This window comes from Thunnus thynnus, chromosome 12, assembly GCF_963924715.1.
Source record: "Thunnus thynnus chromosome 12, fThuThy2.1, whole genome shotgun sequence".
NCBI lineage: Eukaryota > Metazoa > Chordata > Actinopteri > Scombriformes > Scombridae > Thunnus > Thunnus thynnus.
The window spans coordinates 23,374,997-23,401,406 of NC_089528.1; the positions used below are offsets into that span (position 1 = coordinate 23,374,997).

At 39.0% G+C, this 26,410-nt stretch overlaps 1 protein-coding gene across 11 annotated transcripts in view; it reads left to right on the forward strand.

Moving 5' to 3' along the window:
* Positions 1–26,410, forward strand: part of LOC137194476 (band 4.1-like protein 3) — a 53,958-nt gene that overhangs the window by 9,721 nt on the left and 17,827 nt on the right. For 9 of the 11 annotated variants that reach the window (XM_067606412.1, XM_067606403.1, XM_067606401.1 and 6 more), the window contains exons 1-8: positions 4,662–4,809; positions 12,020–12,195; positions 17,088–17,231; positions 22,702–22,806; positions 23,015–23,057; positions 23,187–23,262; positions 23,579–23,797; positions 25,232–25,319. In XM_067606412.1, the coding sequence (XP_067462513.1) occupies positions 12,031–12,195; positions 17,088–17,231; positions 22,702–22,806; positions 23,015–23,057; positions 23,187–23,262; positions 23,579–23,797; positions 25,232–25,319 (840 nt within the window). In that variant the 5' untranslated portion in view covers positions 4,662–4,809; positions 12,020–12,030. Of the gene's footprint in view, positions 1–4,661; positions 4,810–12,019; positions 12,196–17,087; positions 17,232–22,701; positions 22,807–23,014; positions 23,058–23,186; positions 23,263–23,578; positions 23,798–25,231; positions 25,320–26,410 lie in introns of those variants that run through there. The other 2 variants (XM_067606410.1, XM_067606402.1) reach the window with 2 other exon arrangements.

The following is a 26,410-nucleotide window of genomic DNA, read 5'->3' on the forward strand; positions in this document are numbered from 1 at the left end:
GGGGGGGGCAACAGAGAGTTTAGTTTTGGTTTCAGGTTAAATTGAACTTACAATAGTTAATTAATAACCATACAGCTTTCGTGTCCATGGTTTTATTTTAAGTTAAGGGATGGCCGTCTGTTCTGTGTAAATATCCTGTACTGTATCTGCTCTATCATATGCCGTACTGCTCCAAAAAATATATAAAAATTTTGATTATTAAAAAAAGAAAAAAAAGAAAAGACATTGGATTCAAGGTTAATCAAGATCAAGGTCAGCATTTATGACCAGTCTGAGCAGAGGAGTTGCACAGGAACTAAGTGTCTGTACACAGCAGAAAAAAGTGAAGACTTAAGCAGCCACATAAGCTAAGCAGAGTCCAGAGATCACATGTTGTCTGTCCTGTGTGGTATTAATCATTCTGCTGACCAAGGGCTGTTCTGGAGGCTGTGAGGAGTCATAGATCTGCACTCACGCTTATCTGCGAGTCACTATACATACAGAGACAGAGGACTCATAGACAATAGAAACTCAAAACATCAGCTATTATTGTAGAAGTCTGGGCCTGATATTTCAGTACTGCAAATATTTCCTTGAAGCATCAGTTATCTGTAAAACTAAAGTTATTTGATTTAATCTAAACTTCCCATGTACAGTATCATTGTCAATCAAGCACAGTTGGTGATACTTCAATGGAGACACACAATTTCCTGCGCAAGGGAACAATTGAATATATGATTATTACTCAAATCAGCATGTGATAGCAAGTTTTTTATGATTTTTTACAGAAGTAAGAAAGGAGAAATGAAGTATGCTCGAATATTTGTGAGTGTTTTTCCAATCTAGAAATCTACTGTGGTTTTAAAATGAATTGAAGCAGTGAGCAGTGAGTCTTTGTCTTATAAAACTGGTCATATTAACATTAAATCAAGAAACTTTTGGTTTTGCAAAAGCTATGCAAGTACTGCAGATTCCACTGAAAACAGCTCTCATCCACTATTAGCTCATTGTTTTAGTTCTCCAGACTGACAAAACCAAAACAATGCCATTGATTATAACTGAACGCAGGAGGCCACACAAGTCAAACGCACATCAGCACAAAATGGACTAGAGCTGAAGTAAACAAGTGACTGGTGAAGAAAAATGGACTGTCAAAGAGAGACAAATATTTTTGTTGTTATGTTGGTTGATGAAAGCAAGCCAAAAAAAACAAGTGAATATAATACTGAAATTTAATAGGTGGACAAAAAGGGACTCTCAGAAGATGCACATGTTGCTCTGTTTTTGCCAGATGTGTAAGAAGCCAGTTGTTTTCTAACACAGTAGCTATAAAAACCTGAAAGGCTGAATGCACATGTGTTTTTTTTTTTTTTGGTTTCGTTTTTTACAACAAACGCTTTGACATGTCAATTAGTAACGTTGATAATGGCGGCGTTCTGTTTAAGTGTGCACTTTCCAGGTCCATGGTGTGATTGATACTGGCTCAGTAATGGCATAGTGAAAGCCCGGCTGTAAATGGGATGGACCCATAATTAATTTTATTAGTTACACGTGTGTTTATCTGCTTTAACAATCAGATACATGCTGTGAAAGTGTCGTATTCACTGAGAGTTTGTCTCTGGATCTTTCGCCCCTTAGTGGCCATAAAGCAACTTTAAAGTTGCTTTATGGCACCTTAGTTGACACCTTAGTTGTTTTGTGATAAAATTGATGTTATTTGTATCAACCTTTTTACAGATCAGAACAACAACGGTATGACTGAACTGTGCAAAATATCTTCCATTTCTCTCTTTTTTAATGGCTATCATGGAAGTTACTTATTACCTTCGAAGGGGAGCAACATTTGATCGAGTTAATGAGCTCAGCCAGGTCGACTTTGTAAGCTTGCCAGCATTTCTCCCTGTATACTTCCTTGAGTCTTGTGCTTTTATTTCCTTGTCTTTTGCCTGTTAAATATTTTTATTGCATTCAGTTTTTATTAGCTAGAATCAGGTTCAGTGGGTTTATCTTTGTAAAGCACCTTGAAAAAAAATGCTTTTATGATGACATTGTCCTCAAGTCTGAAATATACATCACCAAACTAACAAAAAAAAAAAAGGATCCAGACATGTAAGCCACATTGCAATTAGCTGTTTTTAACGATGCAAGCATATAAGCATGGATGTATGATTCAGGGACAAGCTAGTGTGTAAGCCCTCATTTACAATTAAAGATTGTTTACTGCATTACAGGCGCACAGTCACCACCCACTGGCCAGACGGGCCCTGGTGAGCAATGTCTGAGACGATCAGTCGGGTCATGACAACACTGTCCCAGACTCCACCTGCTCTAAATGTAGATAACTATTGTTTGGCTGGGCAGAGAACAGACACCCTTGTTAGCAGTGACTGCCTGTCGTATGTAGAAAGCCTCAGTGCGGTTGTGTCAATTTGTTTTGGGACTGTAAACAAGGTTATCATTACAATAATGTCTGGGCTTTGAAAAGAAGAAAAAAAATGAGGAAATGAAAGAGCCAGACTGTAGAGAAATGTAGGAATTACAGTATGTAAATTTAGTTACTAAATGTTCACAACAAACCACATATTCTTCTCAATAATGCTTGAACTTGTGGGGTTGTTTTTTTCATACTGTATTGCTACCAAAGTACATACTTTTCCTTAGACCCTTTTGTGGTTAATGGATGTATCACATCATGCTCAGGATGACAACCAAATGAGTTATTGCAGAGTCTGAGATCACTGTGAGAAAACTTTCCTTTTGACTGCCCTCCCCAGGTGTTATTTTTCCTCCCTGCATAGAGGGTTACAGGAATATTTTGTTACATCTATTGTCAGGCCACTGCAGCTCTGAACCTCACTCTCTTTACAGCTGGTTGCTAATAACTTTGGTGTTGTAGGAATTTAAACTGTCACACAAATAGTAGCTAAATCACCTTGGACTGTAATGTGGATTATTTGTCATGCAGAACCGCAGCAGAAAAAAAATCTCTGAAGCTGTAATGTGCATGACCGTGTGTTCATATTTGTGTACTGTACAGTATGTCTTGGCATGCAGTATACTACTTGAGCATGAAAGCAATTAAATGAAATAAAAGTCAAATGGGTGACCGAGTTGGGTCAAGTTCCCTTTGGGAGGCGGGAGGCAAAAACCCACAAATCCCTAGAGGGAACAACCCAGACACTAATTAAAAACTTGCTTTTATGTCTGTATTTGTGCACGCACGACCACATAAATGCACCTAGAGGAGGGCAGCAGATGTGTGTGTGCGTGTGTGTGTGTCAGTGTGTTCATGTGCTCACCATTTGGCTCGTACTTTTATGTCTTGTGTTATGTTTTCAATGGGGAGGATATCATAAAGTGCTCCAGACTGGGTGCATATTGTCAGTAAGTCTGTTTGAAACTATGCTAGTATTTTCTGCAATATTTAGTTCAGTAATGGAAAAAGCTTTCAGATCCTTAACTTAAGTAAAAGTACCAAAAAGTATCAAGTAAAGTATCAAAAGTAAAAGTACTCATTATGCAGCAGAATGGCTGCTGTCAGTATTATAAGATTATACATTATATTATTGGATGCTGCTGGTGAAGAGTGAGCTAATTTTAACTATTATATATGCTGTTGGGTAGTTTAATCTATTTCAAAAGCACACCATACATTTTGCATGTAAAATTTTAATTTGTGAACTAATAACAGTTGCTGTCATATAAATGTAGTGGAGTAAAAAGTACTATATTTCCTTTTTTTAGATGTTGTGATGTGAGGGAAAAAGTTGCACAGTTGTGAGCTGGTAATCTTCCTCTGGACAGATCATGTGAGCTGTGTAATTTTGGAAAAGTGGAAAGTGAAACCAATTTTCTTTTGCACAGTACATCAGAGCTGTAATGATTAGCCAACTGACAGAAAATTAATTGGCAACTATTTTGATGGTCTATTAATCGTTCCGAGTAATTTTAAAGGGGGAAGAAAAAATGCTATAATTCTTTGGTTCCAGCTTCTTAGATGTGAATATTTTCTGGTTTCCTTAGTAAACTGGATATCTTTGTGTTGTGGACTGTTAGTCAGGACAAAACTAGACATTTTCGATTTAATCTTGGGATCTGGGAAACAGTGATATTTTCTAAAGATTGATCGACTAATCGATTAGTTGCAGCCCCAGTACACCCTATGATGATGTAAGGATTTTTAAACAAAACCCAGACATCTTCTGGTGTGTGTCTTGATGTGTTTAAGTTGGTCATAGCAATTTTGCGGCAAACGCCTGGAAAAGAAAGCAAAATTGACTTTTATTTATTTAGTTTCTTGTTTTCTTTTGTTGTTTTTTTTTTACTATTTGTTAATAATCAACATGCATTCTGGATCTGGCTTTTATGAATTTGTGGTGTTTTTACTCATATTAAGTAGCCTAAATAGGAACTACTTAAGAACAACTACCTCAAAATTATACTTAAGTACTAATTCAGTTTCATCTAATTACATTACCTTGTGAATACAGATTACTCGCACTGCCTTTTCCCAGTAAAACAACGAACCTCGTGCTATTAATTCCTCTGCTCCGTGTGCGCGTGTGTATATATATATGTCTGTGTCTTTATATGTGTGTGTGTGTGTGTGCGTGTGTGTGTGTGTGTTTGTGTTTGTGTGTTGGGTGGGGGTGCTGCTAAAATAATGCCCCGGCTGTCCTGATATCCCACAATTCTACTCTCAGCTGCATAGTGGAGTTTGATAGGCTGGTAGAGAGGGGAACTGCAGCAGAGTAGCACCGCTGTCAGGAAACAGGAGCCCACTACGAATGCAACTCGCATAACCAGCTTGAACGAGGGACGGTTTACCTGGTAATAAACCTTTTATTTTCCTGCTTTCTTCGCTTTATTTTACACTGAGACTGTCTTACATGAGATGCACGCTTCCCGGTTTGTACAGTTTCTTAGTTTTATCTCTTCGCATGCCTTAGTCGGGTCGTTTTGACCACAACACCCGCGGCCGATGACAGATAATTAACATTAAAATACACTTCCCACTGTATCCACTCAGACGGAAAAGTCGACAGGACGTAGCTAACCGTGTCGGCAACATTTTTCCGTTATGTTTTTGTGTTGTAACCTTTCTTTGCGTAACATTGTAGCGATATGTTTTGTGTGTGTGGGTTTTTTTTTTTTTTTTTTTTTGCTGAATGGGCTGCCTGCGGCGGTCGTTATTTTGTAGCTACAAGTCTGAGCTTTGGACAGATATTTCAAAGGAGCACACCGCTTAAGGTAGGCTAGCGTGTTCTAGTTTCGTGGCAGAAAGTGTTAAATGGGTGAGAACAACACGACAGAGATGCTTTTACAACCTATTTCCCCGCATTTGACATCAATGAAGGACACCGCTGAGTCACTGGCACACGCCGGAGCGTTTTGTAGGCAATTAATGGATGAAAATTGTCACATTGTCGGAGGTTAAGATGGTATTCTTGGGTGTTTTTTGATCTGCAGTGCGGTAGGCGTGGTTAGGGGCAGGATGACACGGTCTGGATCCTCTTTTTAGCATCCTTACATCCTTGTAGGCAGGGAATGCAATGGCCGGAGTCTGACTTGACAATTTAATTGAGATGCACAGTAAGCTGTGCATTGGTAGGCAGCAACATTGTAGGCCTTGTTTGCAGGGTTGTCACAGTCCATTCAGTGAGAGTGCCCCTTTGATCACAGCCTTAATTTGCTTCAATATGGGTACAGTGAGTTGGAAAATGCACATAGTTATCTTTCTGTCCCACTTTTGATATATATATATATATATATATATATATATATATGGAGGATGGAGATCTGTCAGCAAAACTTAAAATCTGTTGCACAAGTAGTTCATGCCAGATTTTATTTTCTACAACCCCAAAGCACAAATTTGTCTCAGAGAGCTTTTCAGTCTGCACAATTTACGACAGCCTCTATCCTTAAACCCGTGATTTGGAAAAGGAAACACCCCAAATAGGCTATATGATTACGTCACTGTAAACTTTCTGTTGAGCACCACAGAGACACAATTGGGTCATGTAAAGTGGGAAGTAGCAACAGCCTCTTTTCATTGTTTTTGTTAGTAAAAAAGATCAACAATGATTAGTTTTATTTTATGCTAATATTTTACATATAAATGGTATTTATCAAGATACCTTCCTCTTAAACTGTGAGTGATTCTCGTCGGGTAGAACAGGCCCCAACAGAAAGCAAAAGTAATTTTCAGTAGCATATATTTTTTTTGCATTTTGTTATGGGACAAGACTAGAGTTTCCAGGCCCAGGCTGGAATGTTTTCCAGTGAGCAGACACGGTCTAAACAAATTTCAAAAAACAAGCGCGGTGTAGACTTGTCCCAACAATACAAAGGCTCCATTTTAACATAATGTTCTTCAGCAGACATGATTGGTAATGAAGTCACAGCTGATTTACTGATTACCTATAGCTAATCTCATAAAATGTTTAATCTCTACTGGTCCTTCTCAGCGCCTGTTTAAGAAGTTATTAGCTGTTCATCAAGCTGCAAAAAGATTTAGTTCTAATCTTCTACATTAAGTGAGGATTTTCTTTTTTGTTAAAGTAGCAGCACAACTGGATTGAGAGCTACTAACTCCAGCGAACACATTTTTCAATAATTGTTGTCCTCGTCAGCGCCTTTTGGTGATGTTTGTGCAGGCTTTGAAGGAAACCAACCCTGGCCTTAAGCGACCAACGAAGATACACTGATGGTTTCACACAATGAGGTGTACAATCAAAACGATATGTTAGTCGGTCTGTCTGCTGTAACCCTGAAGGGTCTTGCTGCAAGAGAGAGTAATGCTAAGAATGTAAACGCAGCAAGCTGATGGGATTTATGGCATCCTCAGCAAAAATGCTCTCAGCCACAGATTCACCTCCTTGTTGCTTTCCTTAAATGCTGCTGTGCAGGTTTGGATCGTTTAGTTCAGTTATGTCTTTGATGGTTCAACTGAATTTTTTGGAAGTCTGGATGAAATAGGGTGTGTTACAGCTTTTAAATGACTAAATCAAATGTGCAACAAATGTATTTTACCCATTTGTGAGACTGTTTGTATGCGAGTGTCAAGGAAGATCTTCCATCTGGATGATATGAATATATGCCAAATGTGTCTGTAGCCCAACGCTATCACAGTAATATGAAAAAGAGTCAGCTTGAGATGTTTTGCTGACTCACTGATGTTATGTTTTTTGACATTTGTAGCTCGGTAGAGACGTTTACAACGTACAAGGAATGGTTGGATGTCTTTGCAAGCTCTGTAAATGAAATACTAGTCTTGCATTGCCAGATCTGTGTCCACACTTAGTTTGTGCTGCACCAGAGCAGGAGAATGTTCTGGCTAAACATACTGAAGTAGAAAACGGATCTGGGTTGTTTGGATTTCTTGAATTGTCGAGGGCATGACTACACATTGCTAAACATCGACATGTAAAATGTTAAGGAACATTTTCTACACGTCCAATTCAACATGTAGCTTGTTAGCTTGAAAATTCTCACTAGAGTCAGACTAACAGGTAGTTCCTCATTTTATGGCACCAATTTAGGTGCGCTGGCATTCTGGTAAAGACATGACGGCCTGTTGTCATCTCCTCTGCTGGCCGATCCAGCTAAATTTGAGCTTTGTCCGTTCCAAGGCTTCTTGTTTTAATCGTTCAATTCTGGGTTCTTTGGGAATGATGCTGGAGAACATATTTGGCACAAGTCTTAAAGGTTTCTAAACGTCTGGGCCGCAACTAAATTATTTTCATAATAGATTAATCTGATGATTACTTTCTTGATTATCCAATTAATCATTTGGCCTATAAATGTCATAAAACATTGAAAAACACCCATCAATTTCCAAAAGTCCAAGATGATGTCTTCAGATGTTTTGTTTTGTTCAACCAACAGTCCAAAACCCCAAAAGATATTTAATTTACTACAATGTAAGACAAGGAAAAGCAGCAAATCCTGATATTAAAGAAGTGGGAACCAGCTACTGGTTGGTATTTTTTCTTGAAAAATGATTTAAGCAATATTTGGTTATCAAGAATTTTAACAATTGATCAACTGTTGCAGCTCAACACAATTTAGCATTTAATAAAATTGTTAAAAAGTAACAGACAGATCTTCTTAAAAGTAGTACTGACTTCTGTTGTTGTGACAGCACTACCGTCACCACTGGTTGCCACACATACTGTGCATGCCGAGCTGAATCTAGTGTTGCATCTATTATAAGTCACTGTTGTTAGGAGTATTTGCCGAATATCTAAATGTAAAACAACAATAAATATCAGAAATGAGTGTTGCTACCGAAGCACGTGATTTGCCTACAACATTCATGACAAAACGTATCAATAATTTCGTCAGTGTTGTTGTTTTGAAGTCAGGACTGTTAAAAACTCTTTGGGGAGCAGAGTTGTCTCAATTGAGTGGCCATACCAGCTACATAGTATCCTGTTACAGTAGCTGGGTTTGTGTGTGACAGCTGTCAGCCCCGCAGCCATGTAGAGAGGGTCTCATCATATACGGTAGGCCTGCTCAGGATGGGCTTTGACGTGTCAAGAAACGCCAGCTATTCCCCTCCGTGTAACCTCCACAAGCCCCCCAGGGGGGCTATGGGTGTGGGGGCAGGGGTGGCAGGGATGGGCCCAGCTGTGGTGTGCTCCGGCTAATGGCACTCAGCACAGATGGCAGCTCGTCATCCTTCCCTCTGTGTGTGTGTGTGTGTGTAACTCCATGTGCGCAGGCCACTCTCCAACAGTGTGCATTACAATTACAAATGGACCTTAAAATGGAGGTTGTATGCATGGGACAGCATCAAAGCATTTAGTGTCAGCGATCAATTATGTAATGCAGCCACATACTGATAAGCCTATACTGAGCTTTTAGCATTGACATGAGTCTCCACTGCAATAAATAATCTCACTGCTCCATCTCAATGTAATGTGATTTTTGATTTAATTGGTTTGCTCAGTAGCAGACAGACAGGTTTGACTGTTTATATTGGGAACAAAGACGTGGTGGTGGGGGGGGGGGGTTAGGAGTAGTGACATTATTGATCTCCTGAGGATGATTTGTTTCAACAGGAAGACACGTGAGTAAGTGGATTCTGGCTGCCCCACCTTAGAAGTCAGACCACTAAAAAATATTAGCTTTTATCAGGTGTGACTGAGGACAATATATCTGAGGTGACACTTGATAAAATGATCATGATAAACGATAATCTGCGAGATAAATTTGATGGCATCTTAGGGTTAATTTTTGCAGCGTTTGTTTTTTTTTTCTTAACATTCTTTTATATGTCAGTCACGGTGGCTGTCATTGTTCACGCTAAGTGCTGAGTTCCTCTTTGATTAAACATTTGTTGCTAATGACAGAAACACATGCATCACTTCCTGTGTGTCCTGATTTTCCAAGTAAAAACTCACCAAACGCAGAGCAGTAAAAGCCGTCATGATCTAAGAGTTTGAATCTCTGTTACACAATATTAATCAGCAATAGAGCAGCAGAGAATATGTTTATTTATTTGAAAATGTCAATATTAAATTTACTTTTTCTTGTTTTTAATTGACCTAGTTGAGTTTCATACTCTTTATGATAAGCCTATACTAGTGCAGTCATCAGCTGTTTCTGTATACAAGCAGAAATCCAGGGCGCTAAATGAGTTGTGAATACAGCTTTCTGAATGCATAATGTATGTACCAGTCCATGGTGAGGCACACACACACAAGGCTACTGTGTGGGCTGTTGTCTGACCCTGTGAAGAGCGCCTGTCACCAGTGACTGAACGTATTCTTCCTCCATTTCTATGGTGCTAAGATGTTCCTTTCCTTCCCTCCTACTATAGTTCCTGTTTCATAGGGGCGTTAAGAGAAGCAAAGGTTAGCTGTGCAGCCATCGTCTGTCAGCTGATTGCTTGAGCCCCGCTCTTCAACTCTGCCACACATGACACAATAGAGAAGCAGAGAGGCTTTGATAGGATTCTGGTTGAATTGCCTCAGTGGTCTTTTAGAGTTGCTTATCTGTCCTCAGAAAACACGTTCTTTTAAAAGCCACGGTTGGAATTTGGGTCTTGTGACTTCATCACTACATTCACATCGCTGCTACTCAGACCTGTAATCGAGATTTGGTAATCTACTGTACACTATGCAGACTTTTTATAGCACCTGAAGTCACTGATATTTGAAAGGGTTTAATCAGCATGTGGTGTTCGGTGACCCATTATGCTTCAGCTCTGCACTCCTGACTTCTGTGAATGCAAAGGCAGAAGTGTTTTGTTTCATTTCCAAAGTCCAGATTTACTGTTGCTGTTGCTGCTGCTTCTGTAAGTCAACATAATTCTGATCCATTTTAACACTAACAAGTGGTTTTTGTTACTTGGCTAAGATTTATTTGGGTTTATATTGTAATCTTCTTTCAAGTTAATTCCATAGGGATTCAAATCCACTGCTCATTACCAAAGAGAAATTACCCTTCGGAGTTCAAAAAGCAATTTCCTGTGTAAGAATTTGTATTATTCTGAAATATAAAAGGCGGTAATACCAAATGATATTGAATCAAGAAGTTCCTTTGATTCAGGAATATAGAAATAATGTGTCTGTCACCGAGTGTGAGAAGAAGAACAAAACAACACGGAGGCATGAGGAGGGCATGGACTCCAGCTGTTAATAATCCAGTTATGTGCTTGCCAGTTCAGTTCACAGCAGGACAAGTGGAGTTAGGCATGTGGGCCAAATTTAGTCCTCCTTAAAAGCCTCTGTAAATTTTAAGTTTTTCTGACCGAGACAGGTTTCTTATTACAAATTGTAAAATATCTTGACCCACAAAATGCTAATTCAAGCTTTTGGCATTTCCAGATAATCAATACCAGCTGGTTTTTCCTTTATTTTTTTTTTCTCTTCCTTGTGTTTTTGGGCACAGCACTCTGTTGTCGTTGTTTTAGCATTTTAGGCTCTGTGTCAAAAGTTTTTGGGGGATCACCTCAGCTCACAGTGTGGGCTTTGTTGATCCAGAGGCTGCTGTCCCCAGCTTCGGCTGGAAGTCTGAGATCCTCCCACCCCAGAGTAAACACGGCCCTATAAATAGAGCTCAGGGAGAAGGAGGCCAGCAGCAGAATGACAGGCATCCAGACTACAAACCCCAGATTCTCTGTAGCAGAGGCCCACTGTCCCACGCACACACACACACACGCCCTCCAAACCCCACATCCCCAGTGTCAAAGCCTGTGGGTACGGGTAGCACAGGGGCCCCCAGCGCGATCTGTCCTATCTGTCATCTTTGTTTGGCAAAACTGGCTATTAGATGTTTCCTCTCATTACCCAGTTTTAAGCCCATGGGACTGCATCTGTCACTGGTATGCTGCTATTCACAGAGGGAGAAGGTCATGCTATGAAAGACATTTGCTGGTGTGGTTCAGATACCGTGGATGGTTGCGTGTAAACAGATAAACTGTAGACTATGAAATCTGTTAAGTGCAATACTGAGGAAAATGCTACTCTGATTGCATTCTTTGATTAATAGATAACTGTTTAGGCTTTAAATTCTGGAAAAAGGACAAATCCAGTCCAATTTGTCATCTTTTAATTGCTTATTTTGTTTGAACAACAGATAAAAAAAACACAAAAGGGTTCAGTTGTTGTTCATATAAGACTGAGAAAAGTAGTAGATGATGACATTAACTAATTATTTTAGTGTTTTGAATAGGCTAGCACCTAGATATGTACATCATTTCACATTTGTTTTAAACCAGTTGTATCCAGCTGCTGAGGATATGTCAAAAGATTTTTATTTTAAAGTTTGTGGATGTTGAAGCAGTCTAAGTACTTTCTGTTATCAACAGCTGAAACCCCTGAGATTATTGAGAATGGGACTTGAGTGCACCTAAGCCACTTCGATTAATTACACTTTTATTCTGTCAAACAACATCCACATGTATGCATTTGCATCAGAGAGGAGCTTATCATTAAACAAAGCTGAAAGCAACAGTTGATTAATTTACAACAAAGTCAGCTGACTCATCAAGTCGTCTCCTTTACTCTCCTCTTTCATATCACTCCAGTGTGATTCACCATGACGACTGAATCAGGCGCAGACTCGGAGGCCAAGCAGCAGCAGGAGAACAAGGAGACAGAGAAGGGGACAGCTAAAGCAGCAGCTGAACCCGCCTCGCCTCAGAACCAGCCGGAGCAGCTTCCCGCCGCAGTCGGACACAGCACGCCGGCCAGGAAAGAACAGGTCAGCCTCTTCATAACCACATGCTCTCCCTCTGTGTGAAATGAGCCTGCAAAAAAGGAGTATATACAGCCAGTTGTCATGGAATTATCACGCACCTAAACTTTTAACATATTTTCTCTGACTCATTCTTGTAAAAATATTCTTTAGAAATATAATCAAACAATGATTTTTAAGATGTAAACACTGTACATATCCCTCTAGATAAGGCTTGAATTTGAGAAAACATTACACACCATGTATCCCTCCCCCCTGAATGAATTGTGTCTTTGTGTGGAAAATGTAAATGAACATGCAGAGAGGGGAAAAAAAAAAATACTGACAACACCACCAGTGTCCTCAATGACAGTTACAACCCTGCATGAGATGCATCACGTCGACAAGTAAACTTATCTGTATGAGCGCTTTCATGCTTAGATCGAGAGACACCTGACAAAGTGGTTTTCAACCCTCATATTATGTCAGCTGATTGCACTGATTAGCACAACTTCACACAGCTGTGGGGTTAATGAGTAAGATGAGCTACTGAAGTAGTAAAACCTCATGGTGTTACGTGGTTTGTGGTTTAAAGGTGCAGTATGTAGAATTTAGTGGCATATAGCGGGAACAAACTTGGCAGAAATGGAATATAATGTTCATAAGTAGGTTTTAATTGGTGTCTAATCCCATGAAAATAAGAATAGTTGTGTTTTCTTTACCTTAGAATGAGCCCCTTTATATCTACATAGGGAGCAGGTCCGCTTTGACGGAGGCTGCCATGTTTCTACAGTAGCCCAGAACGGACAAACCAAACACCGGCTCTAGAGAGGGTCTTTCATGTTTTTTCGCAAGTTTCGCAGCCAACGTAGATTCTCCTACAAGTTTGGAAGGGGTGGGGGAGGGGGAGGTGTATTCATGTGGTTGCAATCTGCAACCTCACCGCTAGATGCCACTAAATTCTACACACTGGACCTTTTAAGAGTTTAGGACAATGAAATGAACACAAATCACCACAATGTTTGTAAAGTTCGATTGTTCTGTAACACCTGGTAAGGCTGACTCTGTTGACCAATGATGAAGGCTCTTACTAAAGCACTTTTTGCATAAAACAGCATTTTTTTTAATATCAGACCTTGATTTTTAAGATTCCCACCACTTTGACGCTTAAACAACCCTGATGTGCTAGTTATTTATCGTCAATTTTAATTATAGCTGCAGTGATTAGTTGATTAATCAATTGGACAGAAAATTAGACAGAAAATTTATTGGCAGCTATTTTGATCATTGAGTTATTGTTTTGAGTCATTTTTTTAAGAAAAAATTCTCGGTTCCAGGTTCTTAAACATGAATATTTTCTGGTTTCTTAAGTCCTCTGTGATAGTAAACTAAATATCTTTGGGTTGTGAACTGTGCGCTGCGACAATACAAGAGCTTTTAGGTTGTGTTTTGGGAAACAGTGATCGATATTTTTCATAATTTTCTTACATTTTATAGAACAAGCAACTAATCAGTTAATCAAGAAAATAATCCACAGATTAATTGATAATGAAAATAATCACCTTAATTTTAATAAACAAAAACATCTACCATGTACCTGCACCATTGTGGACTCAAACACTACTTTCATATTCTGGTATAGAGCAGACGTTTCTAGTTAAGTGACTGTGGCCTGCAGCCTGTCCATTTAATGTCTTGGACAGTCCAGGTCGCTACCGATGTTATCTGAACACTAAGTGCTTGTCTGCAGATTTCGGCCCAAACAACTTTCAGGGCTCACTATCTAATCAATCTGCAGATTGAATTTCCAGTGCTTCCAAACTGCAGGGGGACTGTCTCAGACTAAATGCAGATTCCTGCTTATTCACTAAATTATTAGTTGAAGGGAAAAACAGTATGACTTGCTGTACACGCATACGCATTTTTGTCTTCAATATGTGTAGTTTTGGCAGTCACAAATATGTTACTGACGTAGTTCCAGGCACTTTTTTATCCAAAACAAATTACTTCCATTTGATGTTTATGCACAAGCTTGAAGTCACACCAAACCAGTTGTGACACAAAGAGTCACAGAAATAGGACGTTAACTCACTGCAGCAGGTTTGAAACCCCTTTATGTTTATTTTTCATCTGCACAAGTCAAGATGTTTCTGTCTGATAGATGCAGCCTTGAGAGTAAAAAAAAATAATAATTTAAAGATCTAAATGAAAAACTAGGTTGAAAGATGTTTGATTTTCTGTATATAAAGGTTCTCAGACTGCATTAGTGCTGGGATTAGCTTTTGAGCTGTCCTGTCATGATATTTTTACATTTTTGGCATGTACAGTAGCTGACAATCCTGTCTGAGAATTTAAAATAAGTGTAACAGTTGATTTATTTCAATTCCGTAGATTTCTACCATTTACAAGCGGACAATATTAAAGAGTCAAAAGGTCAGAGTCACAACAGCCAGACGCAGACTCTGAGATTTGTTTTACCTTCTTATGAACTGCCACATGTTTGAGCACAAAACCGCAATTTGAGCATGCTCTGGTTCACAACCCCTCTGACCCAGCAGTGTGGCGTTTATCACAATGTGGTAGAAGAAGAATGAAGTATGGGTGAAAAGGGTGTTTGATGAAGTGAAGAAACAGAGCATGACTTTAGATGTGAATCATAATATGGTTTAATGAGAGAGCAGCAGAAGCATTCATTATAGTCCTGGGCTGGGAAACGTTACAAAAAAATCATAACAAAATTTAAATGTCTTAATGTGAAGTAACAAAGCTGCAGGAAAGGAAGTCAGGAAAGGTGATGATACATGTGCTTCTCAAATGTATCATTCATTTAAACATCAGAGATTTTGCTATACAGCGTATATGTAGGTAACTCTTCTTTTTAATATATCTGGTTGTATTAGTCCACCATTATGATCAAGTACTCTGAGTAACATACCATTCAATATTACATTATATATATATTTTTTTTAATTTAATCTTTATTTAATCAGGTAGTCTCATTGAGATTGATCAGCAAACAGAAACAACTAAAGCCAGACAGTCACGATCAACTAACACTTAATAAAAACAGTTCTAAGAGTCACAAAAACATCAGATAATAAAGCTTTAAAATCTCCAAGGGGTATGAAAGACTCTAGTTTGAGGGCAGTTTGCAGGTCACTCCATTTTAAAAGCTGCATAGTACCTGAAAGCAGTTCTGCTGACATCAGCGCGCACATATCAGATGTCTGAGGTTAAGTAGTTACTGGGTTGTGTTTCTCTAGTTGCAAGATTTCAATGAGAGAAGAGATGTGAGGTAGTTTGGAAGCATTTATAGATGAATATAATGAGATGATTATTTCTTTATGTCTGTATGGAAGAACATCCAACCTCATGATACAGAAAACAATAAAGACCACAAATTTTGTCATTAGTGATGAAGCATAATGCACCAGGATAAACAGCTGCTGAAGTAATGATTGTTGTCTACAAACTGGTTAATAATATAGTTTATATCATTATTTGCATCATGAAATTACTTAAATGCATCCAATGAGATCTTGAATTTCTCTTTAGGGCTGCTACCAGCAATTATTTTCATTAGCGATTAATCTCTTGATTTTCTCCATTAATCAATTAGTTGTTTGGTCTATAAAATGGTAAAAATGTCAAACACTGTTTCCCAAACCACAAAATGACGTCCTTAAATGTCCTCCTTTTGTCCTTCTTTTGTCCCCACCAGCCTACAGAATGACTCCAAACGATTAATCGATCATCAACATAGTTAGCAGTTAATTTAATATTTGGCAGCTAACCGATTTTCTCTATTTCTTTTCATTTACATTTGCTATTTTTAAAACATTCAACTCTGCATGTAATTATACTGCACAGCCCTCATCGTGTCACGCCAAGGTTGATGGATGATGCTCTGCAATTGTCAGAGCTGTGTGAATTGGCAGGAGCAAGGCTGAGAGAAATCACAACACTCTTGACACGACACTGTCAGCCTTCCCTGTGAGACACATGCCCCAGCAGGGTGCACTTATGAATGAAGTGACCTCCGTTTACAGTCTCTCTACTGTGATTTCATACATCTGTGGTGCTTGTCTCCATCTGTCATAAATAATCTGCAAATACATCCTTTGGTTTTTTTGGGGGGTTTTTTTTGCAAATTCTAACTTAATCAAATCAAAATGAAGCTGTCACTGTCATGTTCACTAAAGGTGATATTAAGGTGATAATTTTCCGGTGTGGTGAAGCATTTGAATATGTCCACACAAGCTACAGTAGACACGAACAGTGTGACGGATATAGCCTGAAGAACCAGATAAGAAATGTGTAATATAAGAATGAAAAGTGGCATTAAATCCACTTTTGTGAGGAAAGAAGGAAAAACGTCTTAGAGCCAAAGGCCTCTTTTTCAGCATAAAGTCACTCAGGAAGGGCTTTGTTTTCAGCGAGGTGGAAAATTGGATTTTCTCTGTTTAAGACAAAATGGCGGTACACCTCTAGCTCTTCTCAGTGGGACCTTATTACATTCACTCAGGGTCCCAGTCTCTATTTTTAGGTCGTAGACATGTGACAGAACTCGTGGTTTTGTCAAAGACAGCTACATTAAGTAACTGACCTGTAGGGCGGGGGGGGGAGGCGGTTAGGTAAGGAAAAGGTGAGCTGAAGGTATTTTTCATTTCTGGTCTGTTCCCTCTTTGAGCCTACAATGATTATACTCTCTATCAGAACATCTTTAGTCATCCAGTAAAATAAACATACAGGGCTTTATAGTCATGAAAAGCAGAGCAACCTAATGGTTTACTATAAAGGGAAACAAATCCTCACATCACATCTGCATCAAAAAACATCCAGAGAGCACACTGGTTTACATATAATTGTGGTATATAGCTCATCATTAAGTTCCACTTGTTTTTCTCTTTTCTTCTCAGGAGCAGCAGGAAGAGGACCAGGTATCCCACAGGTCGTCCACCAGTCGTCTCTCCAGGTCTCCTTTAAGAGGAGTGAAGAAGGTGAAGATCATGCAGTGCAAAGTCACACTGCTGGACGGCTCTGACTACACACTAAATGTAGAGGTGAGACCCTGCGGGTGTGATGGGGGTCGTGGATGCGGGAACCGAACGCTTGCAGTTTGTTTTTGTTTTAATGTACCAGTAGAGTAGGAGGTCAATTTTAAAGATGCTGCATGTAGCATTTTAACATCAGTAATAGAGTAGAGACAATTAATCAATCAGTCAGTTGACAGGAAATTAATTTTGAAAAAAATAATTGAAAATTGGTGCAAAAACACCAAATATTCTCTAGTTTCAGCTTCTCAACTCTAAGAATTTTCAGCTTTTCCTCACCTGGTTTGATAGTAAACTAAGTATCTTTGGTTTTGGACTGTGTTTGAAGCAGGTCAGGCTTTTAATTTCAGGTTAAAACAGTTTTTAAATTTGCAAACAGTTCAATTCAGTTTTCACTATTCTAATAGCTTTTGCATGTTTGCTTACTTAATCTGCGTGCACATATGATATTTGCTATTCTGTTTTTTTTTTATGCTCTGTGTATGTAAAGTAAAACCAGAGATCTAGAGGGACTCTGCGTCCTCTTTGCTAACGGGGGTGGAGCAGGGTCTCTGAGAAAGTTATTTTCATATTTCGAAATAAGTAATGCAACATGTGGCATGATTTACGCTTTGTTTCCAAAACATTAAAAATTATGGTTGATAGAGAACAGCAGCTTTTATTACTGCATTAACATATCAAAACAAAAAAAAATCATCACCACCTCCCCTGATTCTTACACTGGTGCTGCGTTCTGGATTTTTTTTTCCTGTGTATTAATCTCATGATAAAATGACATAAAACGAAAATGTGCTATTTTGACAACCCTTCTTAGAAGTAGGGATTTCATGGATATCACCGCATGTTTACATTTGCATTGAGTTAAATTGCTTTGTGGGATTTGTTTTTTGTTGCTCCGAAAAAAAGCTTCTCTGTGTAGTCTCGAGAAGAAGAAAAAATTATTCATAAGACAGTTTTTATATGTTAAGTTCTTACGTCAAAGCTCACCCACCATCCAGAAATAAACCCTATGAAGAACAGAGAGCCAGCAATCAGTGAAAAACATGTGTCTTTTGTGTTGTAAATGTGAAGCTTATAGCACCGCTAACCTAGCAGTGTGGCTTTTATCATAATGTGGAAAAATTAAATATGGTAATGGGATGTTTTGGGAAGAGAAGAAATAGAGCATGAGTTGGTTGTTAATCATAATGTGTTGAATGAGAGAGGAGGGCGAGGTGTAGGATTGATTCTTTCATCTTCTTGGCTGGACCGTGTTAGAAAAAAAAATTAAATGTATTAATTTAATTGGCCAAAATAAACACCCACGATAAAGCTGTCTCATAAGTCTTGTAAGGTTTTGTTGGATGTCCTTTGAACATTTTAAATTTGCATTGTGCAAGATCGCTTCTTAAGGTTAGTTGCGCTGCGTAGCCTCAAGGGGAACAATAACTCTTATGATCTAAATCTCCTAAATATCCAGTATCCAGAAATAAACCCACAGATGCAAACAGATCCCACAATGAGTCAAGAAAATGTCTTGTAAGTGTAGGAGCTCCGCAGCATAATAGCCGCTTTCTGCCCTCAAACAATCATTCTTTCTCTTAGAACATTATTAATTCAGGAATAAATCTGAATAGTGAACTTATTTGGCATTTCACCCTTACATAGTTTCTTGCCTAACAATACAAAGTTGAGCCTTCTCTCAAACTTTTCAAGCCTTTCAACTTTGTACATTCCCAAAATGTGTGTGCAGGCAGCATGGGGGAGTACCAGACCCTCCCCCCCCCCCCCCCCCAAATCTCCTTTTGAGCAGATTCCTCCCCACCAGGGGCTTGGATAGAGGGATTAGCCGACTGTTTTTTGGAGGTGGCGGTGAGATGAGGGGTTCTGACCGTGAAATAGGAGCATTTGTTGGAGGGAATCAGTGTCATTGACTCTGTGTGTTGGCATGATTACTTGATGTCCCACTGCGGCGCTGGAAGGATTCTTAAGGACGGAGATCTGAAAACGAGGGGTCAGTTCGGACTTCTTACCCTTGAGACAGACCCTGAGTTCATTTCTGAGCCGCTGTTAATTTAAAGCATTGCTCCAGTTGATGCGCACATGCTCTGAATAAACTGAAATGGCAGTACAGTAAGATTTAGACCAAACAAATGGTGATTTTCCCCATAACTTACATATTTATACGCATAAGAGCATATTCATTTATCCAAATTAACAGGTAGACAAAAATGATTAAATCACATGATTGAAACCTGCTGTAGCTCCAGTTGAAAAACATAAAAATGCTTATTTTTTATCTAGAAGTTAGATTCTAAAATATACAGTATATGATGAAAAAAGAAATAATTGGCCAATTTATTGCCTCTAATTAGTTTGTAGGAGCTTTTCTTGAGGAAAAAGAGCAAAAGTTGATCAAACATGGCATGTAAACTACATTACATACCCTAAAGTTGAGCTTTTACTGTATCCACAACTTTCCTAATTATCATTTAATACATCGGGCCCCCGTTTAAAATTAAATGATATGTCTCAAGTAGTTTATACTTGCATAACCCGTGGTAGTGCGTACCTCTTGTAAACATCACTGTTTACGGTGTGTGTGTATTTGTGTCCAACAGCAAGTGTAGAGTATTGAATGACCACGTCCCATCTGTTTACTATCCCGTAATCTTCCAGTCCCGCCCCCCCTGCCAAGTCTCACCCCACCTCGCTGCGTTCCAGCACCGACACACACTACATGAGGAACACTTAGAGATGACCAGATTAGGTTGGAGTGCAGTAGAGGAAATGTAAGCAAGAAAAATAAATAAGAAGGAAAATTTTGGATTCATCTGGAGTTACCTGTCCAAAAAAGTTTTTTTCCGATACTCTGCTCCACATGTTTTCATAAAGCGTCTCCTGCACATTTTACAGTTTGCTAGTAAACTACTGCTTGGAGCTCATTGGCCTATTGGTGCTGAAACAATTATGCAGCAATCCTTTTGATAAGACATTTATTTTTTAAGTCATTTATCAAGCAAAAAGTGAAAAACACTTGCTGTTTCCAGAAATAAAGACTTTTTTCTCTTTTCATATCATTGTAATTTGAATATTTAATCTGATAAGAACAATTTTAAGTCATCACTTTTGTTTTTGGGGAAATTGTGATGGGAATTGGTCATTATATTCTGACATTTTATAGACTTTATTGATTAATCGACCAAAAAGAATCAATAATTGAAGTTTTAGTTACACTTCAGCAAGCCTGTGGACTTTAAGTCACAACACTGTTTAGAGATAACAGTCTGTTCTGCTGCTCCATGTGCTGCTGACATATCAGGCACCTTTTTTAAAGAACAGTCATACAAAATCAAGTGGTGCTAATTGTAGCTAGTGACACAGCAGTCATGAGTCACACCTGAATGATGCTGCGAGGTCAAAAATACCTGTAACCATAGTAACAATATCTTCACAGATACATTTTATACAGTAGTTACTACAGTAGTTCATCATTGGAATAAAAAGCAATAGAAATCAAGAAAGACGGCTAAATAATCGCCTGGATTACCCAGTTGGTCGAATCCTAACAGCTAAGAGTGAAACACAGCAGACACAAGCCAAGTTAGCTTATGTTGTTTCACCCAGTGATGCAATTGAGGTCAGAGGATCTTCAGATAGTTGCCAGGGATTCCTCTTCCTCCCTCCCTATCCCATTTGAAACCAGTCCAAAATGTCAAGATTTGACATTTTTATCCCCCTGACCTTGTAGTTTTCAGCTCAACTCAATTTCCTCCTGAGGGAAAAATGTCCTCACTAATCGTTTCCTATCATTTTCTGCGACACAAAACTGCTGAACCTCCTACGCTTCACTTTAGAGGGTGTTAGCTCTCAGTGAAGGAGGGGGAGGCGGAGGGGTCTCGCATCACGTTGTCACATATATCTATCCTACCTCCAGCATTCATGACAAAGCATCCTAGTATATTTTTAATACAAGATCCAGTTCCTTCATATAATATATGAATCTCCAAACACACTCACTGAATTTGGAAGAGAATATCTTGAAATTGATCAAGTTTCATGTATCTTTTCTAATTGGAGATCATTTTTCCTTCCAGTTTCCTGTTTTTTTTTTTTTTCCTTCTTAGTGAAGCCAAAATTCAAGCCAGATCAGCAGGCTTCATCCTATGCACACATTTTTGCTACTTTTTTTAAATTTTTTTTATCTGTTTCACAACAATTTGAATAATCCTAAAGAGAGGTTTGCAGTTCACAACCTTTTTTTGTGTGTGTGTGAGTGTGTGAGTGTGTGTGTGTGTGTGGAGGCTCTGACAGTAAAGCCAGGGTTAAGTGTTCGCTGAGAAGCTACTGTCACAGCAGGGCAGCAGTAGTCTGACAAGACTCTGCTAATTCCCTCAGAGATGTTCTTCTGGTAGGATTAACTCTGCCACCATCGGCTTTATTGCTCTGTTAAAATCACGAACATACTGTACACTCCAGAGCCTCTCATTAACAGGATGTGTGCATGCTTCAAGTCTACATGTGCGGACGCTTAAACATTATATGGCATGTGTCCGTATCGCTACTATTCCTGTACACTTGCCAGGTCTCCGTGTGTATTATATTAATGAGCGTGTTACTCGTTTAATGACTCCTGCTGCTATAATAAGCTGTGACAGCGGTTTTTCGGCGTATCGAGACGTGAAGAGCTGGCTTAGGCTCTGTGCGGGCTGGAGCCGTCTGTGTTGTGACTACTCGAGCCTTAAAATATCCCCATCTGAGCTGGTCAAATGAGTCTGTGAAGTCCAGCCTTCCTCCAGCGGGCAGATGATTGAGCTCCAGCTGATAACATCCGGCACGCAGTTAGAGACGCGCTATCGATCGCCCTCGCGTAGCTCATGTTCACCTCGGGTTCAGAATTTTGAAGGTGAATCATGCTTTTTATAGAGGAATCGATCCAGAGTGGTTCTAGCTTGTCGAGGGTGTGGCTGCGATACTATGAGGGGGTTAGACCATGCGGTGTAATGTGCTGTATCATCATGATGTTTCTCTAACTGTGGTGTTCCGCAAAACCGGGTTTCGAGGATGAGCAATTTTTATTTGATTATCTCAGTTTAATTAAAAAGAGAAGAAAGGCAAGAAGGGGAGTTTAATCCCAAAGCATCAACATATTGCACAGCCTGTTACATTTTGTATGCACGGTATTTTATTTTTATCATGTGTACAGAAATTAAATAAATTGAATATAGCGTACATAAGGCACACAAATGTGACTTCCTATAACATTCTTTCTATGATTTCAGGCAATCCAGTTAGAAGCTGCTAGAATTTAACAATCCTAGATCTTGACATAAAAATGAAAAATCAGTCGACACATATGGAAAATATCTTCAATTTTGGTGATACAATCCTTTTTAAATAATAGTTGCTTGATTGTAAAAGGTGGAATGATTGCAGTGTGCTTGTCAGATAACTCATAATAAGTGGTTTTTGTTGTTTTTTGTTTTTTTTCCCGTCACAGAAACGAGCCAAAGGCCATGAGCTCTTTGATAAAGTATGTGATCACCTCAATCTACTGGAGAAGGACTACTTTGGCATCACATACAGAGATGTAGAGAATCAGAAGGTAAAGGAAAATGTGTAATATGATTAATAAAAAGTATATATGCAAAATTACACTAAAACTTTCCTATAATTTTAAAAGACTGTGTTAGCATGATGAACTTATTCATAATGGCCATGTTTGATTAAATTTCTTGGATTTTTAAGTCCAGGAACAGTTATTTGCTTTCCAATAATTGAAAATCGGTTATGATTTATGTTGTCTGTTGCAGAATTGGCTGGACCCTTCCAAGGAGCTGAAGAAGCAGATCAGGAGTAAGTACAGTAATCTAATAAAGCCACTCAAGTATCCGGAGTATTCCTGTTTTTTTTTAACAGCCAAATGAGGTGTATGCGGTTATAGAAAGCTGCTTCTGATAATTTAATGTTCTTTCTACGTCTCAGCTGGTCCCTGGAACTTTGCTTTCAACGTAAAGTTTTACCCTCCGGACCCCTCCCAGCTGACCGAGGATATCACAAGGTGAGTTAGCGTTTAAATCAGGCCGATTGATTTGTGATCTTTGGCAGGCATTTGCTTCTTTGATGTAACACTGTTAATCAATCCTTCTTTATAAGTGGACTTTTAAGTTTTAGCTTTATTGATTTGGAAAAATGTAGTTTTTAAAGGAAAATGACAGGACAGAACAGATTATGTAGATAAAACTATATTAAAACCCCTTAAAAGGTTTCAAAGAAACAAGGAAATCCAGACATGCTGGATTGGAAAACAAAATCAAAATGACTGGACTGTTTTTTTGTTTTATTATTATTACTCTGTCTCTTCCCTGCTCTCTTAGGTACTATCTGTGCCTGCAGCTGAGAGATGATGTGGTTTCAGGCCGTCTACCCTGCTCATTCGCCACCCACACGGTCCTGGGCTCATACACGGTGCAGTCTGAACTCGGAGACTATGACCCCGAGGAACTGGGCAGCGACTACATCAGCGAACTGCGCTTCGCACCCAACCAGACCAAAGAGCTAGAGGAGAAGGTCATGGAACTCCACAAGACCTACAAGTTAGTCTCAGCATCATTTCTAAAACGCTTCGATGCAGTCCTGGACCGTGATTGGATAAAGCAGGCGTCATTCATACAGCCGCCGTATATAAAAAATGAATATAAAGCCCAGATTACGCATTTAGCAATCAGTCACAACACATAGAGCTTTTTTAAATACTGTTTCTAACATACGTTCATTAATGGACACGTTGTAGATTGATGAATATTATTTTGATCAAAATGTTTTGGATTTGCTTTGTTTTAATTAATTTTTTCATTTCTTTTATTTATTTTTAAGGACAACACATGTTACAGTGTTAACAGCCTTGCTAATTTTCAGCTGCAGTCCTTTAACAAGATGCTCTGAAATAAATTAAGTGACGGTTAACAATTACAGACAGAAGACAAGAAGATGCCATAAGGACCGTAGCAATAAAATGAATTCTCAAGACAGTGCACAAGCCACGCAGAGCAAAACACTATTACAATAATACAGCAACAATATCCACTATTCAGTACATGGGGCCAATGCAAGCAAGACGAGGCAAAACACAACCAAGCACTACTGATTATAACCATTTTTTGACGCATGCAGACATGCAGAGCAACAATAAGCCATAAGACATGAATAAAATATGATAATCATAGTGTTAATCTTGGTAAAATGTTAAAAGATGCAGTTACAAGTTAGTAGAAATGTAATATCATACACCTAACACATGAGCCATCCAGAGTCATAATGATCTAAAAAAAATGAATGGAAACGTCTTTTCTTTTTCACAAGCAGCAGAATTTCACAGTGTGTCTTAAAGAGCTTTTCCTCTGAATGAAAACAAATTATCCTACACATACAGTTGACAGTGTCTTTCAATTTGAAAATGTTCTTTTTTAATATTACAGTTGTACTTTTTATGTCCCAGGTGTACATCTATTGAGTTAAACCCTGCATATTACAACTTAAAGTCAGTCATTCAGGCTACCTGAATGATGTTCACAATCTAGGATAATAATCCATTCTGAAAGGCAACATGTCTCCAGATATTTGATTTGTGTTTTCCTATAAATGGATCTAGCTGGTTGTCCTTTTGTCTGAGCCTCCAATTCTCTCTGTATTAACAATGATTTGTGTTTAATTCAATGCAGTCTTGTCTAGCTCAGTGGGTGGAGCGAGACCGTGACAGTGCCAGGATTAGGTTTTCTCTAAAGGCCATCTATGCTAAAAATTGATGCACTCATGGTACTCTGCAGAGCTTCAGATGAAAGCACCCATAAAAACAACCATTAGAACAAAAATGTATCATTTTGCAGAGGCTTTAATGCAATAAAACTGTGAATTTCTCTAGTATTATGTATTCACATCGATCAGAAAGCATCAAACCTCCCTTCGCTATAGTCGCTTTACTGTGCTTGTCGACTCTGCACGTCTGATCTGTTGTGTCCTTGTCCAATCAGGGGGATGACACCAGCTGAAGCAGAGATGCACTTCCTGGAAAATGCTAAGAAGCTGTCTATGTACGGTGTGGACCTTCACCACGCTAAGGTAACACATCTAAAAAAAAACAACTCAATTTATGGTCTCAAGTCAAACTTAGTAGTATACAAAATTTAGATGGAGGCAGCTCATCACAGCTGTAGATGTCAAGATTGGTTAAAAACATATTAACCTATTAAACATCGTGTTGCAGTTTGGGAAATGCGCTTATTCACTTTCTTGTTGTGAGTTGGATGATGAGCAGATTGAAACCACTTTCATGTCTGTTTAAATATGAAGCTAGAGCCAGCAGCCAGTTTGTTTAGCTTAGAATAAACACTGGAAACAAGAGGGAAAAGCTTGTCTGACTCCAAAAATAACTAAATCTACCTACCTGTAATTCCTTCTTATTGACAAGTTATATCTTGTTTGTTTAATCACTACAAAAACTGAAGTAAAAAAAAAGGTTTTACAGGGGGTTGTGTAAGCGTTTTTCCCAAAACATTAAACTATTCCTACTACTACACCACTATTCCTATTCCTAGTAGTTTTCAAAAATGAATCTGTCGCTCATGTCTCCATTATCGGAGTCTCAAAGATTCATTAAGAAGTGTGCAGGTGATATTTAAGCAAGTTAGAATTAACATATTGCACTCACGCAATCAGTTACAGACGCTTGCTTCCACAAACAGCACTGCTTCAGAAACATCATGGCTGCTACAGTAATGCCTCAGTTTAACATGCCACTGCTGCACCGCTGATTGACTGTCATTATGTCACTGCTTCTTCTGTGAATTTGAAGGGTGAGAGGCCAGGGGTGGGGGAGGGGTGTCTGGAGCCCAGCTTGACTCGAATGATTTTCTTGCCGTTTGTAATCCGCCGGCCAGATGGGATCAAACACGACATTAGAACACAGGCAGTAAAGGGAGTAGTGGATTACAACAGCAGGACCCGCTGTCATCACAAAGGCAAATTACAGTCATCAGTCTCGATATGAATCTGTTATCAAAAGCGCTTTCGAGAGCGAAAACGGGTCGAGACGCGAGCGATGGAGAGGATATTGCCCCCTCGCAGATTTAGATCCATCAGAACGGAGGAGATGACAGAGATGAGGAAGAGGCCTTGATCAGACTGAGCAAACATCAATGCTCTCTGTTGGA